This window comes from Leptodactylus fuscus, chromosome 7 (assembly GCF_031893055.1).
Source record: "Leptodactylus fuscus isolate aLepFus1 chromosome 7, aLepFus1.hap2, whole genome shotgun sequence".
NCBI lineage: Eukaryota > Metazoa > Chordata > Amphibia > Anura > Leptodactylidae > Leptodactylus > Leptodactylus fuscus.
In genome coordinates this window covers 97,364,882-97,384,496 of record NC_134271.1, presented here as the reverse complement: position 1 = coordinate 97,384,496, position 19,615 = coordinate 97,364,882, and the positions used below count along the sequence as shown (strand labels likewise).

The window sequence follows — 19,615 nt, the reverse complement described above, 5'->3', positions numbered from 1 at the left end:
CATTCCAGGCTGTATGGAATGTCCTCTTATCCTCTTCCCTTTCCTTCCTTTGTCTTTCCCCTTTATTGTGTCTGTCTTGCCCGCTGTCCTTAATTACTGTTTGATATTTCACATTGCTGATTATATTGTTGGCCATGTATGTGCCTTACTTCTTGACCTTTGTTCTTTTATTATTATATGTTCATAAAAAATTTTCAATAAAAATTACAGTTAAAAAAAACAAGCTGGGAGAGAGCAATGACACTTAGGCATGGAAAGGGGAACAACCGGTTCGCGGTCCTAGCGCTTTCTCAATCCATCTGTGTGCTAAATCAGCATCTAACACTCCAAGTCTATTTATGCCACTGAAGTTGTCAATCAACCGGATTCAAACTGTGCAAGCGCGATCAACGCGCTCCAATGAACAGAAGACACGTCATACACAGAGCATTTACATCATTAGCTCCTCCCCTTCCCTCCTGTCAGATCTCTTGATATATATTTATTAAGACGTTCTGTAGTTCATGTTCTGATGATTTGAACCGTTATGGGTTCACTAATTGTTATGGGATCACTGTTTATTTTAATTCTCCTCCTTCCTTTCCCTCTTTGCTTATAGACTGATAGATGAGTCTGCTCATTGCGTTCTTAAAGTCCCCTTGTAATATTGGTTTGGAGGGCATTTTGTGACTGACAGGTTCTAATTGTCAAACTTGTTTTATCTTATCTAGGAAACAGCTGTACCAAACAATATGGCCCAAAGTTATCCTGGTTTTAGTATAGCATGTGCAAGATTAAGAAACCCTGACCTTTATCACCTTGAAGTTCATTCAACTCTCAGTCTACTTCTGGTATATGGATATGTAAAAACAATGACCCACAGCACTCACATTTCTAATTGTGGAGTCCATGTTGGTCATATGTAAATCAGGCTACAACCTGTCGACCCAAATCATAAATAGAAACGCAACTTTATTACTTGGCCCCTAGATTCATCTCTAAGTGAGCCATGATCCTTTTCTGGTGAGGAAGAAAACCACTGACTTATGGCAATAACCATATATCACCTGCAGGCGGTAGAAAATTGTCTGGAGGGTCATATATAATCAATGGCAGATCACATAGGGCGATAAAGCTCTTGTCACAGAATGTTGTGTTGCACTGAACAGGAAAATTTTTGGTTGCCAATAGTTTTTTATTAAAGTGTTTTGTAAGTAACAAACAAGGCCGGATAGACCACAAATACAGAGGAAAAAAAGGCAAATCATCTCGAGCATACAAGGGATAGACTATGGTACAGGTAGGGAACGCAATGCTCTATATAGCTCAGATATATAACAAAGTAGTCAGAGTAGGAGGGTAATATATATCGAAAACTACAAGGAGCATTCAGCAACCATATTAGACACTCAAGTCAGAAATTAAAATAATAGAACTGGAAAATGCATTGGATTTACACGGCATTATTGTGGAAAACTCTGGTTGTCATTGAGTCAAGTTCTCAATTAAAGCATGTATGCTAAATCTGATTTATTTGTGAATAATTCAATGGTTATTTAAGGCACAGATATATAGTATTTCTGATGTTTAAATACATTATGAAATTGTATATGAATAATCACCTAATAAAAAAAAAAAATCACCTACATTTCTCCGTGTATGATTGAGGATTTAGGGAGTTTAGATATAGGAAACCAGAAATATAATAGGTAATCGTTGATAGTGATATTCCCTATTATCATAAAAGGCCTAATTTTATTATTTAAAAGATATGTACACTTAAGCAGTTATTTTTATTGCTTAGATGCATTTATAATAAAAAATATAGCAACTTTGTACATAGTTCAATTAAACATATCCTAACAATTTGTGTATACAATTCCTATGAAGACAATGTGTAAACTACAAACAAACCTTGTGGACCTTGAATCCTCATTCATATATCCTTCTATCCATATTCTACCTTAATTTCACAAACTCATTTGCAAAACTAACACAATGCAGTACCAAATAAAGAATTCGTTGTAAAGGTAGATATGTACTTGATATGGCTGAGGCTACACAACGAGTTTCACTTGAGGGCAAACCGCAAATTGTTATACAACTTTTATGGCTACCAATGTTCCATGTTGACCATGGCAAAAATTTGATGTTAGTTTAGTCAACCTTCTTGGATTTTCCCGAGTTGGTTCTGGGTCTCAGCCTGCAGATGACGCCATCCATGGGTCGAAGGGTGCCCGAGTCCATAATGGCAAAGCTCTGTCCTTCCACCAGCTCAAACTGATATCTCTGCACGAGCTTGGCCATGACAACCTTTGCTTCCATCTGTATACACACACAATACAGAAAGAATTACTTGCATTCTATTAATTTTATTCAATGTGTCACTACTGGCATCTTTATATTTACTAGATGCGTCCAGTACTTACTTGTGCAAAGACTTGACCAATGCAAGTACGTGGTCCCAAAGAAAATGGGAAGTATGAAAAGTATGGCCTGTGTGTGAAAAGAAAATTCACTTAAAACTAGGAAATGTAAAAAATATATTATGATTCTTATGTAGAGAGCAGCAAAAAGTGCAGAAAGAAGTGGTTATAACAACAGATTTACTAACTCTTCTCCTGACCAACTTAGTCACCCACCAGTCTACGGAAATGTTACTGCCACTTTTATCTTGGCAAACAGACATTAATGGGGAATTCCAGTTACCTCCTATCCAATTTGTTGATCGGCAATTTGTTGATAGGTGGGTGTCCTATTGCTGGGACCCCACAGATCTGAAGAACTGGGATGTTTTGTACCTCAGTTATGACCAAGATGTCTGGTTGTACAGTGTGCACTGCTCCATTCAGTTGAATGGGGACCAACGTAAATTACTGAGTAAGCATATGGTAGTCCCCATTCAAATAAATGGAATTGTGCGTGTTGTACGACCAGGTGCCCTGTTCATAACTGGGGTACAAAATACCCTGGTTCTTGAGATGGGAGTCCCAGTGGTGGGACAACTACTGGTCTGCAAATGAACTCCTTCGCTTTGGATAGGAGGTAACTTGTAACTGAAATATCCCTTTAAAGTGGGTGTTTGCTTTGGAAAATCCATTTTTGTTAGAAAGATCCCCTAAAAAACAAACAGCCTCCCATTGCTTGTGCAACCAGTAATCACCTAATCTGTAAAGAAACCTAATAGCAAGTGTTCAGTTTCCCTGCCGCACCACCACAAATGAAATGAAGCCTTACAAGTGTCCACGTAATGAGATGTTTATACAATTAATAGGCATGTTGGTTCTTTGTAGCCAAGCTCTCAGTGATAGTCCCCCACCTCAATTCCCACAGAATATGAAAATGTATTTTCTATCCCAAATAACTCTTTCAATAAAACAGAAAGTAGGAAATAGAAATATTTACTTGGGAGCATCTGGGTGGAATCTGTCCGGATTGAAGACAAGAGGGTCTGGAAAAAACTGTTGCATCCTTCCCATGACGTATGAGTTAAACTGAAAATGAATGAAAATATAAAATATACAATATATAATTAAATATTGATAAAAAGGGAATGGAAAACATTTGTATGAACCAATGGAGGGTCCTACTGATAAGATAGCATTAAAGGGGTTGTCCCGTCACAAGGATCCTATCTATAATGCTTATTAATGTGAATGTAAGACTTTTCCTAAATACATTGCTTCAGCAAAACTGCTTTGTTTGGCCACTATCTCACTTTATTCATTTTTTTGTGGCCACAGCCCTGACCTGAGTCAAGTGATATGTCTGCCTGCTCTGAGGGGGGAAGGAGGAGGAGCTAAGTGCACGGGAGCGAGCCTGGAGGGGAGGGGGTAAGTTTACCCTTTGGGGGAAGGGGCCGCCAATACAGGGTTTGACGCCGGCACAGGTGAAGCCAGCAACATCGCTATGATTCTGCCCTGCATGAAGGCAGCAGTGGCAGAAGCGATGCTGTTATTCCGGGGGGGGGCGGAGGAGCGGAATAACAGCATCGCTTCTGCCACTGCTGGCTTCATGCAGGGCAGAAGCATAGAGATGTTGCTGGCTTCACCTGTGCCTGCGTCTAACTCCCCGGCATCCGCTGTAATAGGCGGATGCTGGGGACTGTTAGACGCCGGCACAGGCACATCGCTATGCTTCTGCCCTGCATGAAGACAGCAGCGGCAGAAGCGATGCTGTTCCGCTCCGCTCCGGGGTCACATATGCAAAGCCAAGTGGCGAGATGCCGCTGGCCCTGCATGCAAGCTCATACACCAGTCTAACCTTCACAATGCGAATACAGACCCGCAGGGTGTCGGGTCTGTATTTGCATTGTAAAGGGTAGACTGGTGTATGAGCGCGCACGCAGGGCCGGCGGCATCTCGCCGCTTGGCTTTGCATATGTGACCCCGCCCACCAATGACGAAACAAAGCCGGAAGACAGAAGATTTTAGAGGAATGAAGACGGGTGAGTATGCGACGTGGGAGTACCCCTTTAAGTAAATGATGGAGAAAGAGTAAAGCTGGCCATTGTTGGCCATCAGAAGAAGATAAACAGCTGCAATACTCTCTTGACACCACTTATCACTAGAGGAAGAAATCAGGATCAGACAAGTTTGAAACCTGGCTTGTCCTAGCCTTGTTTCCTCAAAAGAAAGATGGCAAATGCAAGGCTTACAAGTTACATGAGGAACATATTTTTTGTGAAATTTTCAGTAAAGGCTAAGTGCACTTTCACAGCATTTTTTATTCTAATGCATCTGTTAGGGACATCAATGGGTCCTCATAATAGAGTATGTTGTAGAGTTCCGAATTAATTAATTAACAGGCCTGGAGAATTCACACACACATATACTGCTGGTGGTGTATCAAGTGTAATTCTCCAGGCCTGTTAATTAATTAATTCGGAACTCTGCAACATACTCTATTATGAGGACCCATTGATGTCCCTAACAAATCTAAAATGGAAAACGAAGCAATTATTGTTTTGATTGAAAATTCCTATGAAGCTCTATACATCTTCATGGTATTATACTACAAGCAAATCCTATGTAGTCTGATCATTTGGTCAGAGCCACTAGGGAGCGCTAATAGATGTCTAGGGCCACAGGGAAGAATAATTAGATGACAGGGGGCCAATGGGGAGCGTTATTAGATGACTGGGGACCACTAGGGAACATTTTAATGTGTTGGGCCAAAGCTTAGCCATATCCTGTGTGTTGGACCACTGATATTATGAACATGATACTAAGTAAGATATTGCACAGAGAATAAAATATTCCAACTCACAGTGAAAAATATTCCATAAAAATTAACATTTAATGGTCCATTTTAAAAAAAAAATAATACATGACAAAATAAAATCAATGCAATCAGAAAAGCTTTAAATTTTTAAATGGAGCATTAAAAGTTAATATTTATGGAATTTTTTTTCTCTGTGAGCCAGAATATTTTACCCTCTGTGCAGAATCTATCAAGTATGCCTCAAAGACCAAGGTATTAGTTCCAGGCACCAGCATCACATAGGTGGATTTTGGCTATATCAGAGGTGAGCCGTATATTTTTTATTTTTGATGATACTAAGTAAGGGTCACTAAGGGAGCATGGGGATGGTAAAATGTTAATTTTTGATGAGGTCTTTGGTGATGTTTTTTAAGTTTACAGGTGAAACTAATTTATTTAATATGTTTCAGCTGTAAATTCAAAAACTGTGCTAAATGCCACATCACAACTGCTATTTTTCTTCTTTTGGCAAAAAATTTTTTGGTAGAAGAAATTCCCAAGTTGGGTAACACTGGGTCATACCATCAAAGATACTTTTGGTGGGATTTTCACTCCCTCAATGGTAATTTCCTCTTCAATTGCTCTTGTAGTACCTGGAGCTGTAGAGTATAATCGCAGGGTCTCTTTAAGAACCTAGAAAATATATCAAAAAGGTAATTTATGATCTACAAAACATGTGGCAATTATTTAAGATAATTTACAGATTTCTGAATAATATCCTTCCTACATAGAGTGCAGAGTGCTGTAATAATAGCAGAGCATACATTCCTTCATTATGGGTTTCAGGAGCTCACTCACACTCACACTCACTCCCACTACTGAAATAACACACTTGGGCAAACTGAGCATTTTTGGTGGAGGTAAGAGAAGATGAAATGCAGAAATAGACCCAGTGCAGTATAGGGGAGGAGTAGTCATCACTGTGTTGGAAAGGGTTTTAGCAGAGGTGTAACTTGAAGCTTCTGGGTCCCAATGGAAAATCTGTAACATGGCCCCTACCTACATTATGGCATTTAGAATAGTGGTATATTTCATGAGGCAGATGGACCTTTGGGGCCTCAGGGCCCATAGTTCGATAGTAACTGCTACCTCTGCAATTACCTATAGCTACACCCCTGGGTTTTAGACGTATCTTGAAGTTTGGATTAACGTAAAGGTGGTGGGGTAAATGGGTGTTGGAGAGGACCATTAGAATGAGAAAAGTCAGGTTGTCTTCAAGAAAAAAGGCAGTCCACATGATTGGGGCAGTGAACAGCGCAGCTTGCCTCCATCTTGCTGACATGAGAGCAACATCCTTCCTATAGTGCCTTTGGGAGGCAGCTCAGGAGTGCAGTGCTGCAGGAGCAGCTCCAGTTAGCATTGCCGCTTCTTAATGGCCAGTCAGATTCTTGACACCACCAGAACAGCCCAGTCTAGAAGTACCCCATCTCTCTAGCTATGTTAGAACCCCCATTTAGGATCCTCCACCTCTCACATTTGGCCGCTACAAGCAGCGGGGTTGGGAGGAATCCAGACAAACTGAGGAAAACCAGTAAAGGTCCTGTGGAGATTTATTCTGTCCCCTTATCCATTGGCAGCTGCATGCACAGCATGCTTCACTGCCCGCACAGATCGTGTGCCAGAGTCCATCAAAGGACTCATCTCAGAGGACACCGGGCATCTGTAAGTTTTACATCTAAACTGTCCGATAATGATAAAATCGCAGTGTCATAAAGAGAAATAGTCTTAGTTGCCCATAGCAACCAATCACAGCACAGCCTCCATTTTTCAAAAGCACTATAAAATGGAGGCTGCGCTGTAATTGCTTGCTATGGGCAACTAAGACCAGTTTTCTTTATGACAGTTTTTATAAATCAGCCATAGTGAGTCTGTGCCAACTGGCTGATGACTGGCCTAAAGCAACTGATCATGTCAAGTACTGGTATTGTTGGCCAAAAATTCCCAACAGGGCCTAGTTGCTATTAGATGTATACCTTGTATCCAGCTTCAGGCAGCTGAAACAGCCGATCGGAGCAGGGTCCAGGTGTCAGACACCTACTTGTCAGATACTGATGACCTATCCTGTGGATAGGTCATCAGTATCCATTACCTTCAGGTACCCTTTAAGATGCTTTAAGTGCAGGGGACATCACATTGCAATTATTATTTAAAGGGGGTTTCGTCATCTCCTATAGATAGAATAGGGGATAACTTGCAGGTCAGTGGGGATCTGACCCACACTGATCAGGAGACTGCTGAATGGAGTGATGGTTGGCAGTATGGGCACCACTCCATTCATTTCAATGGGAGTGCTGGTGATAGCTGAAGTACAGTGCTATCTTTGGCACTCCCATTGAAATGAATGAAGCTGAATATTACTGCCAAGAACCATTGCTCCATCCAGTGATCCCCACTGACCTGCAGGTTATCCCCTATTCTATGTATAAGGGATAACTTGGTTTAGGGAAAAACCCCTTTATCTGTTACTGAATCTATCTGGCTACAGCAGACTCACCTGTATTCTCTGGCTGTAAAGCTTATAGCTGCCATGTTGTTCATCTATTACACTGTACAGGAACAGAGACTGAGGCAGTAGACCCTGTCTGTGTGCTAAGTAATGTGCAGGTCAGTACTGCACCTGCGCCCCCTGCTGGACTGGAGGTGGAGCAACAAATAACACAGCTAGGAAGCCCCTCCCCCAAATCTCTGCTTGGCAGCTACGCTACTACTACAATAGGGAAAGTAAATAAAGGTTTATCACTACTCCATAGCTGCCCGGCCTAGCTCTGTCACCGTCCATTCTCATTGTTAGCCTGACAGTCTGGACCATCGTTCATAGCCTGGCTCAGTTAATGGTGGTGAAGTGCTGAAGCTGTCGGGGCCCTGGGCAATTGCCCAGTTTGCCCCCCTTCCCCCAACGTCGGCATGATCCCATTGAATCTTCCCAAGACTATGTCCATAGATTCAAACCAGAGTCTTTGGGGCATCTTTATCATGTCTTGTACACCAAGACATGCAAAAGCCTCATTTTCTTGCACAAGTCAGGTTTTGCTAAACAAACTGCAGCTTTTCCTCCTTTACTACATCCTCGCCACTTTCCTAAAAGGGGCCATGGCATAGGTGGGGCTACCGAACCATTCATATTTATTAGCATTTATGCCAGACAACTAACAAAATTATACCTGGAATCAGATTTCAGCCCTGGTGGGGAGGATATGATTTATGAGATCTGTGCATATGACTCCACAATATGAACAAAACGACTGAGATTAATTGGGAAGCGGCATAGCAAAAAACAGAACTATTCTAAATAATGATATCATATTATAAGAATATGATGAATCCCTGATGCACCCCATTATATGTTAATGGGGTACAACAATCACCATCATATGTGAACACAGCTATTCATTTTATTTCTACAAATACCTAGACACATCATAAATCTCTATTTACATAGAAGCACCTGGGACAGATATTGTAGTTTGCCGAGATCGTCATACTCGAGGTCTCGTTTGGCACCAATAACTTCATCCACTTCAGCCTGGACCCTGAGGGGTTAACATATTATTACTATTAAAAACCATATAAAAAAAACAAACATTTTTTTACAAACATTTATGACTTTGACCTGTAGATCATTATGCAGTAAAAATCCCTTTGTATTAGAGAATGTTCACACATGTCAATTTTTTGGAATGCCCTGGTGTATCTACATTCAGAAACCGAACCCTCGACCTCTGTGATATAAATTAGATTACTATGGAGGAAGGTAGACAGAATCTCCATTACAGATACACTGTGGCCCAGGAGTTTCAAGTTAGCCCTCTGCACAATAGTATCTACTGTACAGCTGCCACATGTCAAGGGCCCCAGAACCATATGTGAATGTGACTCCTGAGTCACTGGTTAGGGAATACTATATTATAGAAATATTACTCACTTTTCTAGTATCTCTGGGTGTTGCGCCAGTGCCAGTACTGTAAATGCTAACTGGTTGGCCGTTGTTTCATGTCCTAAAAAAAATACAGAGAATAATGTAGAAAAAAATTGCATAGCTATCTAGGCCTTTTACTTTAAAAAGTAGATAGACATTTACAACTAGATGCTTTTTCATTGCTTCAATACATCTAAGATATTAAATGAGACAGATTGTCTTAGATATTTCCTTCAGTTTTATTTATATGGCTCCTATGTGCAAATATGGTATGTACCCCATGGTTTTTAAGTATACAGTAACTCTATGCAGTCCGATCTTGGAGCCATCTGTCACACCGCTACTTCTTTTACAGTCTGTAGGTTAACAATAAACAATACAGTAACTCAAGTAAAATTGGTTAAGTTACTGTGAAAATGTTACTTACCTGCTATAAAGAACGTGATGAAGTTATCCAGTAGATCCTCCATATCATAATCACCCTCCAGAGCTGTGAATAGAGAGCATTGTATTAACCTTTTGGTCATTAAAGGGGTTGTCCCATCACAAGGATCCTATCTATACTGCTTGTTAATGTGGATGTAAGACTTTTCCTAAATACACTGCTTCAGCAAAACTGTTTTGTTTGTCCACTATCTTACTTTATTCAATTCATTGTTGACACAGTCCTTGACTTATCTGCTCAAAAGTCAAGTGATGTATCTGCTGCTCTCAGGGGGGAGGGAGGAGGGGCTAAGTGCACAGGAGCGAGCCTGTGTATCTAGCTATTCCTGGGTCTGCACCACGTGACCTAGTTTCCTGCTCTCAGATAGGGGAGAGGAGCTTCTTTCATTTCTGAACTGTCTTCTGTTCTCCCAGTTATCAGGCTAGCTAACTCATTTGAGTTCATTATGGCAGAGACAGGCAGTGTCTGTATGTAACACAGAATGGAGTTGCTGCTTGTACTTCATAGTCCAATATGGGTGGGCGGCGCTACACACAAATTTGGGGGTGGGGCTAAACGGCAGGATGCATGTGAAACCCCGCCCACCAAATGATGCAAGAACCCAGGAAGAAAGAAGATTTTGCAGTAGTGAAGACTGGTGAGTATGCGACGTGGGAATACCCCTTTAAACAGAGGAATCATCTGATCGGTTTATTCCACCTTATCAAAATATAAAAGAAAATGGCTAAAGTAAAATAGAAGGGTCCCCTGGAAATAAGGTGCCCACTAGGTGTTTAACTGTTTAAACTATCCAGTGATCATCTGTTTGTAGACACTTACTGGTTTAAAGGGTGTGGGATGAGGGTCAGTTCCTTGAACACCAAATGTGCCTAGATACCCCTTGGTGGAGCTATAAAGGAGGTAACACTTTAAAAAACTAACCGGGTTTCAGTGGTCTCAAAGGAATTGTCAACCCTTCCATTCATGAATATATGATGGAGGACAACTCTATAGAATGAAAATGGCTGCCACAATCCTTGTTACCCATTCCTTTTAGGCAAAAAGAGATACTAAACAGGAGATCTTAATGAGTTAAACTTGTCATCATTTTTGGGCATAAAATGGATGGCATGGCATCAAGAAACCCTAAACTATATAAGTAGAGGTATCTTACGTGCATAAAAGAAGTGCACACAACTATCATATATCAGGCAAACATCTGAAGTATAAACCCAAAGAAACAATATATGGAGACACCAAGTCTCTAGCAAAAATACCAAATATTGATGTAAAATACATGTACAAAAATGATATGCTGATACAAATATATAAATATATGAAGAGCTTACAAACAACGGTTGCTGAGGAGACAACAACTATGATACCTAACCCTCTCACTGTAGAATACAGCAAGGGATGAGCCCCATAAATGCATCACTGCAAGTCACTATCAATAGTATCGACAAAATAAACACCCGCCACATAGATAGAATATAAATGCTAGGTAATATATTATAAATATCAAAATGCATAGATATATACCACCCTGCCACAATATATCACATGCAATGTATGAATGAAAAATAGGCTAATAAAAACTCAGCAGTTATAATACATACAAATAGTATCACAGTAGTAATAATGTAGATTACCAACAAAGTCATCTCCACTATTGTGCCAAACAAGAGCAGAGTGACTACATACCTAATACTATACTATACTGAATGGACTCAAATACCATGCTGAATGTCAGGGAGGGAATGGTGCTCACACCCAACATGCGTTTCACCAATAGGATGGCTTCATTAACATCTGAAGCAGGTTCAAGAGCTCATGTGAAGAGGATGATACCCTTAGGAATTCCCTTAATGCTCCCCAAATTTGTTACATTTGTAACATACGTTTCTCTAGGAGTAGACAAAATAATCCAACTATATCAATCTATCCATTTTATAAAGAAATCCCCTCTTCATGGGAAAAATGTGATATAGTCACAATAGTAATATTGTCATAATTAACTATATGGCTTGAGAAAGGACTGCAACACAATCATTGTATGTTCATCCTCTAGGATGTCATTGACCAAGAGTACACACCAAAGGCGAAATGGAAATCCAATATACTAAGTGGACAAAGGAGATAAGATTGTTTCAAAAATGGCCCAGTAGAACATGTCAAAAACAGCTGCAGTTTTGAACTCCTTGCATTTGAAGTAATAATAGCATTCTACATGTAAGGTTCACTGGTGTCATGTTGAGTTTCAACTGTGGGTTATTGTTGTCTTTATCAATTGTGGGTTATTGTTATGAGTGTCTGGCAATCAGTTTTTCAACCCATAGTTACGCCAGCCAGGCCTGGCATCTAACCCACTAGGGCAGGGGTGGGCAATTAATTTTCCCATGGGGCCGTATAAGAAATTGAAACTATGCTAGAGGGCCGCGCCACGGTAAAATTTAGCTCCACCCACTTCTATGTTGACTCCGCCCATTCCCAATCATCTTTCCATGCCCCCCCCCACACAGTATAATCCTCCTACAGTCACCCGTACATTATATGTCCCCACATTATAATGTCCCCTCCAACTGCCCCACAGTATTAAGTCCCTCACCTGGTGCCTCAGTATAAACTGGGGGAAACTAGAGGGGACATGAAACTGGAGCAGTTGGAGGGGGACATTAAACAGTGGGGTAGTTGGAGGGGGGCAATAAATTGACAGCTGGAGCGGGACATGAAACTGGGGGCAACTAGAGGGGGATATTAAAATCGTGAAGCTGGAAGCAGACATTAAACAGTAGGGGTAGCTGGAGGGTGACATTAAACTGGGGGCAACTAGAGGCAGACAGGTCCCCCTCCACCTGCCTCCACGGTTTAATGTCCCCCCCGTCTGTGCCCTCTTCATCTACCCCCAGTTTTATGTCCCCCCCCTCCATTTCTCTCTCAGTTTCATATCCCCCTTTATTTTCCCCATTTCATGTCCCCCCCCTCCATCTCTCCACCAGTTTTATGTCCCCCCCTCCATCTGCCATCTCTGCCCTAGTATAACATTCCCCTTCCATCTCTGCCCCTAGGTTGCTAAGACACACACATACAGATAGACAGACACACATATAGACACACTCACACATATATAGACAAACAGACACACCTATAGACAGGTACACATATAGACAGGCACACCTATAGACAGACACATAGACAGACACACATATAGACAGGCACACATATAGACAGGCACACATATAGACAGACACATAGACAGGCACACATATAGACAGGCACACAGACAGGCACACATATAGACAGGCACACACCCTCTCTCTCTCCCCCCTGCAGCTCACCTTACATCTCTCAGTACTTTATGACACGCTCCACATCTCCATCTTCGGCCGGCACTAAGACACGCCTCCCTAGTCAAAGCTGTGCGGGCCGGACTGAATAAATCAGAGGGCCGGATATGGCCCGGGGGCCGGACTTTGCCCAGGTCTGCACTAGGGGGTTCATCTTTGTCCTGTGTGATTTGTGGCTCACTAATGTTTAATAAATTCACAATAAATCTGCCAAAGGGGCTTGCTCCAATATCTTGTTAGTGTGTACCGAATTTAAGAAGCACCAGGGACAGGTAAGAATCTCTTTTTTTTTTACCTTCCATGGCCTCCTGCAGCAATAATAAAATATCCTGAACAACCCCTTTAACTATGTAACCCATAGTAGTCTATGCAGGGCTCTAGGGAACCATCCTTGTTTTTAACAAAGAAAAAAACAACTCTGAAGCTTTTCTCTAGGTTCAGACATGGCATTATTTTCAGGGAGTTTTGTAGCACTGATGTAGCATATCAGGAGTTTCCAGGAAGGTGTAGTGTAGCAGGGCTGTGTGGATTTCAGAGCCACTAGTGCTGACATGAATAGGAAAGGGAGCTGTCAGTCATTGAGACGGTGCTATGCTTTCAGTGCTGATCCTGTGACTCTGCAACTCTTTACAATTTTATTCTCTAGTTTTGGGCTGGCTGTCATATCTGGCCATGGACACAAGTCAATGATATCCACATACGCAAAGTCCACAAAACCAAAGAGGTACAGAGAATTAAGTATTGAGAAGACTGTAAGCCATACTCCTCCATAACCAGCTTTTAGCAAGAATACCTGCTCCTTTGAGTATCTGTGTGAGAATATCCATAGGAATCTCTGCTCCATCCTGAATGGCTTTTTTCCGCCTCTGAATGCATTCTCTTCCTGTGTTCCGGAGCAGCCTAGCACTTTCCTGAACTTCTTTTATGAAAGCTCGCTTTTCCCATGAGAACTGCAAATAAAAGCAGTATATGAATAATGGGAAGTAAAAGGGTTAAAAGGACTGGCTGATTTTGACAATTCAATTTTGTTATGCAGGTCCCCTAGAAATAAGTAGATCAGAGATAGTTACAGGACTCCTAGCAATCAGATATAATCTGTCTTGGAATCCAGCAGCAATTGCTCAAATATATTGTGCCGCCACCACAGAGAATACGCAGCATGGCAATCAATTGGGCTGTCTGTGTAATGAACGGAGATGGACAGTCTTTGTAGCTGCTTTACTCTGGGAGGCCAGGACAATAGTGTGGACAGGTGACAAAAAATGATTGGCAGCTACTTATTGCAATAACAATTGTGTAACTGCAATGTCTTGGTGTATGGCATGTGACATGTCATAGCTTCACCATCACTGCCCTAAAGCATTTAACCCTAATTTGCATATTAATAAAATTGAAATTTACATGGAAATGGGGCTGAAAAGCTGAATAACAGAGGTATATTTGGAAACTGTAGAAAGTTTATAACCAATTTACCAAGGCAGACTCCCTTTAACAAAGAGAAAGGAATATTTGATGTGGCCACATAATGCTAATGAACTGTGTTATTGCATTGAAGAGCTATGATTACTATGTGTCGGTGTAGCACAATGGTCATGTAAGGTTCTGGATGCTGTAATTTGACAAGTATCCATCATGTCTGGTTGCTGCAACTACAGACTGTCAGTGCACAGAATACTACTATACAGAATAAAATACAGAACACTGTCGAGTAAAATGTAATACTTCCCCCCAATGTGTTATGCCTTGTTCAGGATATGAGGGGTGGGCGCATGATGCATAAATTCTCTTTCTGGTGTTCAATGAACCTATTTACAATATAGTATTGGAATGTTTCTTCAATGTCTGTGTTAAAGCAGATCTACTGTCATATTAGAATCAGTGGCGTAACTACCACCGTAGCAGCACCACCTGGGTCTCCGATTATTAAACTCTGGGATATAATAAGACCCCAGAGTATAATAATTGTTTATGGGTGTCCACAGTGGGACATAATACTGTGCGCAGGGGCCACTCTGGGGTACAATACTGTGTGCAGGGGGCACTATGGGAGATAATACTGCGTGGAGGGGCCACTGAGGAACATAATAGTGTGTGCAGGGGCCTCTAAGGGGCATAATAATGTGTGCAGGGGCCACTATGGGGTATAATACTGTGTGCAGGGGCCACTATGGGAGATAATACTGTGTGCAGGAATGCGTAGGAGGGGGTCGGTCGAGGTCTTCGGCGCTGGTGTCGGTCGGGGGGCATGTCAAAAGTTTGCCACGGGGCCCTGACATTCCTAGTTACGCCACTGACTAGAATACTATCCTATTGACTATAAAGTGTGCATTTGAATAGTTTAGGGAATTTTGTAATTTCTTCATAGAAATATATAAAGGGGAATTAAAAGTAATCCAGAAGAGAGGTCAACTGAATCAAACGGTGAATTGCAATTTCTGCAAAGAAGTAAGTGGTCGGGCTCTTGTCGCCCCAAAGAGCTATTCTGCATATTCACAAACAGCAATATCTTGGTGGCAGGGGCAGATTGACAAGGAGAAAACACTGTTTGATTCATATGATCCTAACCTCTATATCTGCAGGGCTAGGTTGATATGTTGGGTTTAGGAGACAGATGATTTATTAGTTATCATAACATATGTAATCCATACCCTAATAAAAGGATTTCTCATCTCCACCATAGCTTGCAAGACCAACGAAATGGCCCTTGGAAATGGTGTCCGATCATTGTCCAAGGAGTTCAACTCCATTCCAAAAGCAACCTAGTCAAGAGAAAAGTTCATTATACTTCATTATATTCCATAATCATGTGCCATTTATTATATTGGGGGTTTCTTATGTGTTAAAGGGCCATCTGGACTCTTACAACCCCTATAGCTATGCCTATGTCACTGATCCCAACCCATTCAAAACAGATGCCCTACATATATCAATACTAAGTATGAGGTCCTGAGGCTAAGGAGAAATAAAACCATTGACTTATTATTTATTAGGATTACCTTTGAAATGACATCTAAGGTGACTTTACTCAATATAGGATGCATTTCAACATGGGTCTTTCCATCTGCTTTTTCAGCCAGTTTCTCCATCAGTTCTTCTGCTTTCTCATTGAAAGGTCCCATTAATTCTTTCAAATAACTGGAATAGCAAAAAATACAACTCAACAAAAAGCAAATGTCATCTCTATATCTCATATTTATAGCAATCTAGAGACTAATATTTAGGGCCATGTTTACAGCTCACAATGCCTTGAGCATTAATTCTGGATATGCGATGGTTCGATCCAGTGCCTAGTGATGTTCAAATATTCCTTCCAGACCTCCAATGCACTGACTCTAGTACTCAGTACTGACATCATATGCCCACATTTACGAGTACTAAGGCAATTGCGCTTAGAAAGGGGCAAAAAATGCACCTCAGTTTGCCACATTTTTGGCACACCATAGCGGATCTCAGTTTTTGAACCCTACTCGCCACTTTTTTTAGACAGTGGTCAGAGCAGGGCGTAAATCTTTGTGGGCCGGGGACTAACTCACAACAGAAATCTAATCTCTGACTGGTCTAGATCTGCGACGCATCTACATGCCCCAGCATTTCTAAGAGACCGGTGACTCTTAGTAACTCAAATGAGCAATACAGAAGCAAGGGGAAGTATAAAGAAATGCAGGACTTCACAGAAAGGAGACAAAATGTTCTAGTAAAGAACATTACAAAATTTATTAATGACACAAATACTGCGAAAAAATCAAAAGTCGTTCAAAAGTTTAGTTACGCTTTCAGCATAACTAAACTTTCGACTACTTTAGATTTTTTGGCAGTATTTGTGTCATTAATACATTTTGTGATATACTTTAGTAAGGGAGCATTCACACTACCGTCATTGTCCAACAGGTAGTGTCCGCTGCTAATGTCCGTTCAAAATCTTGCACGGACATTAGGAGCGGACACTAGCTGTGTCTGTGACATTTTTCATTCATTTAAATGGCGATCGGGTGAGCTGTTTTACACTCCATGCCTGTCCTTAACTGTCCGTTCCTAAACATGTCCGACTTTTCAAGCAGACAGCAAAACCCGACATGTAGGTTTTTTTCAGGATATCTCTCATATCCTGTATGGTATATCTATCTAGCATCCTGTATGCCGGAACTTACGTTCTGCTGAACGCTGGGTCCATAATCCTCCTCTGCATGTGCCACTGTTCATGGTCCCGATTGTTCAATAAGCCTTTTCCCATGAATCTGAAATGTATAAAATTGAATTTACTAATACCCAGTATTGTACAAGTTATATACGAGAACAAGTAAAGCTTATTATTTAGGACATTGATATAATGTACTTAAGAAATTCTATCAAGAAATCCTCCCACTGATCTGACCTTTGCCAGACAGGAGCCATCACCAATGCTGATGGTACCTAGTGATATCTGCTGTCAGATATTTGTGTAACTACACAGAGGCGCAACTAGGTTTTCTTGCAAACGGAGCAAAGTTTCATTTTGGCACCCCCTCCTCTTCATCCAACTCGGGTAATACTGACTTTGGCTTTGCAATATGTAACAATTGTATTGCAGCTATTGAAAGTGGTCACATTGTGATCTGCTTGACTTCATCCACCTGCAAAGCTGTTTTTCCTTGTGGGTCACAAGTCAAATGCATTCACCCTCATTACTACAGACTTAGGTAGTGCAACATGACACAGCCAAACACACAATGTAGCCAATAGCGTTGAGCCGATCTTGAGATTTCAGGATCGTTTTTAAAATCCGATTTTCAATCATTTTCTATTTGAACCCAATCCCAATTCCAATCCCAATGCAAGTCAATGGTATTTTTTTTAATAATCGAAGGTCAGATTTTAAAAACGATCCTATTCACTACACAGCATGGAGTCTAAAAATTGAACGCTTTAATTGTTAGACTCCATGCTGTGTAGTGATTAAAAAAAAAAATCCTCTGGCTACTTAGTCCCCCCCTAGTGTCCACTTACTTGCACAGAAGCGATGCCGCTGGTCCGTTCCATTCTCACTCCTGTTCTCGCCTCGCTGACCCCCGCCTCCCAGGTTAGTGTTACAGACCTAGGAAGAAGGCGGGGCTTGTGGCTTAGGAGAGTGTGGGCGGGTACTGGGAGGGGAGGTCTGTAACACTAACTTGGGAGGCGGGGGCAGCGAGGCGAGAGGAGGTGCGAGAACAAGGGGACCAGACCAGCAGCAGCACTTCAGGTAAGTGTTTTATGCCCGGTTCACCCGTAGGGGTCCTCACATGGACTCTTACGGATGGAACACAAATGCAACTGCAAGCGCTGTGCAGTTCAAGCACACAGACCCCATTATAGTCTATGGCGCCCGTGTGCTTGAACTGCACAGCACTTTCAGTTGCGCTTGTGTTCCGTCCTTAGGGGTCCTCATGTGGACTCTTACGGACGGAACACATCAGCATATAGAGATGTTAGCTAGTCTCCCATTAGAATGATGGCGGCTGCATCCATTCATTCCTATGGGACCTAGCTAACATAGCTAGCTGTTAGCTTTTCCCACAATGCTTGGCCAGTAGCAAAGCATTGTGGGAAATAACCTCCGACCTCGATCCCACCTAAAAAGATCGGGATCGGAATTCCAATCGCGATCATGAAATTTACTCGATCGCCGATTGGAATCCGATTTTTTCCGCTCCCGATCGCTCAACCCTAGTAGCCAAGCTTTAGAAGCAATCTGTCAGGTGGTTTGGAACCATTATACTTGCAGCATGCTGTTATCTTTGTGGGCTTTAGGGTGGTGACACTTGGTATATAATCCTGCCCTAGATTAATTTCATCTGCATGTAATAATTCTATAATTCCAGGCTGAGCAATTTTGCTGTTACCACACATACTGTTTCCAGCTGAAATCCCTCAGGCATTAAAATCTCTTATTTCCTAAACTGGCTTCCTTAATGATAACATTACATGCTGCACAGAGGTGTATGGGCTGTCCAGCCCTTCAGGGTTGAGACTAAAATGGAGTGGTTTAATTCAAGTATGTTGTGGATTTGGGGGACTTCTCCTGGCAGTTAACACACCCAGGGCCTTGGCGTTTTTAAGTGTTGCATTGTTTTAGTAGTAGCTAACTATGCCTTTCCTATATGCATCCATAACCTGCCAGGTTTGCATGTATATAGCTGGTGGTGCTTCATACCAATAGTCACAGAAGGCAGCGCCACCTACTGGATCCACAGCATACCAGGCAGTAACTGATTTTACCTACTCCATTTGTGCATCTATCAACCCTTCAGAGACCTTGCTTCCAGTGTCTCTGTGTTCCGGAAAAGAACATTTTATTTTGGCTCACAGGAGTGTTCTGTGTCAAGCAGTCAAGACTTGGCACCCCTCTAGCTTTCTCTCATAATTGCACCCGGGAAACATGCCCCTCCTGCCTCCCATGAACTACGCCTATGAATTACAGCTAACCAGCCATGTAACAAACCCTACCTTGATCCTATTAGTGTTTCATTAAAATAATCCCTGTCCTTATGTCCCATTAGACAAAATGAGTTAGGCCCAGCCAGCAAGTCACACCAGAGTGGTTAATCCAAAAGTCTTGTTGGTGTAAACACTGTCTGCTGTACATTTGAAACTGTGCTAGGCTGCAATAGGCTTTCGACTGTCAGGTCTAAGCATGCGCCTTCACTAGAGGAGTTTTGAAAGTGCCTCCAAACC

At 41.7% G+C, this 19,615-nt stretch overlaps 1 protein-coding gene across 4 annotated transcripts in view; it reads right to left on the bottom strand.

Moving 5' to 3' along the window:
- Positions 1-1,156: 1,156 nt before the first annotated feature.
- Positions 1,157-19,615, bottom strand: part of LOC142213953 (cholesterol 24-hydroxylase-like) — a 137,011-nt gene continuing 118,552 nt past the window's right edge. For 2 of the 4 annotated variants that reach the window (XM_075282585.1, XM_075282584.1), the window contains exons 5-15: positions 17,077-17,163; positions 15,925-16,063; positions 15,577-15,687; positions 13,722-13,878; positions 9,585-9,647; positions 9,164-9,236; positions 8,687-8,771; positions 5,764-5,874; positions 3,385-3,473; positions 2,409-2,475; positions 1,157-2,304 (exon numbers count right to left, since the gene is read on the bottom strand). In XM_075282585.1, the coding sequence (XP_075138686.1) occupies positions 2,137-2,304; positions 2,409-2,475; positions 3,385-3,473; positions 5,764-5,874; positions 8,687-8,771; positions 9,164-9,236; positions 9,585-9,647; positions 13,722-13,878; positions 15,577-15,687; positions 15,925-16,063; positions 17,077-17,163 (1,150 nt within the window). In that variant the 3' untranslated portion in view covers positions 1,157-2,136. The remainder of the gene's footprint in view (positions 2,305-2,408; positions 2,476-3,384; positions 3,474-5,763; positions 5,875-8,686; positions 8,772-9,163; positions 9,237-9,584; positions 9,648-13,721; positions 13,879-15,576; positions 15,688-15,924; positions 16,064-17,076; positions 17,164-19,615) is intronic. The other 2 variants (XM_075282586.1, XM_075282587.1) reach the window with 1 other exon arrangement.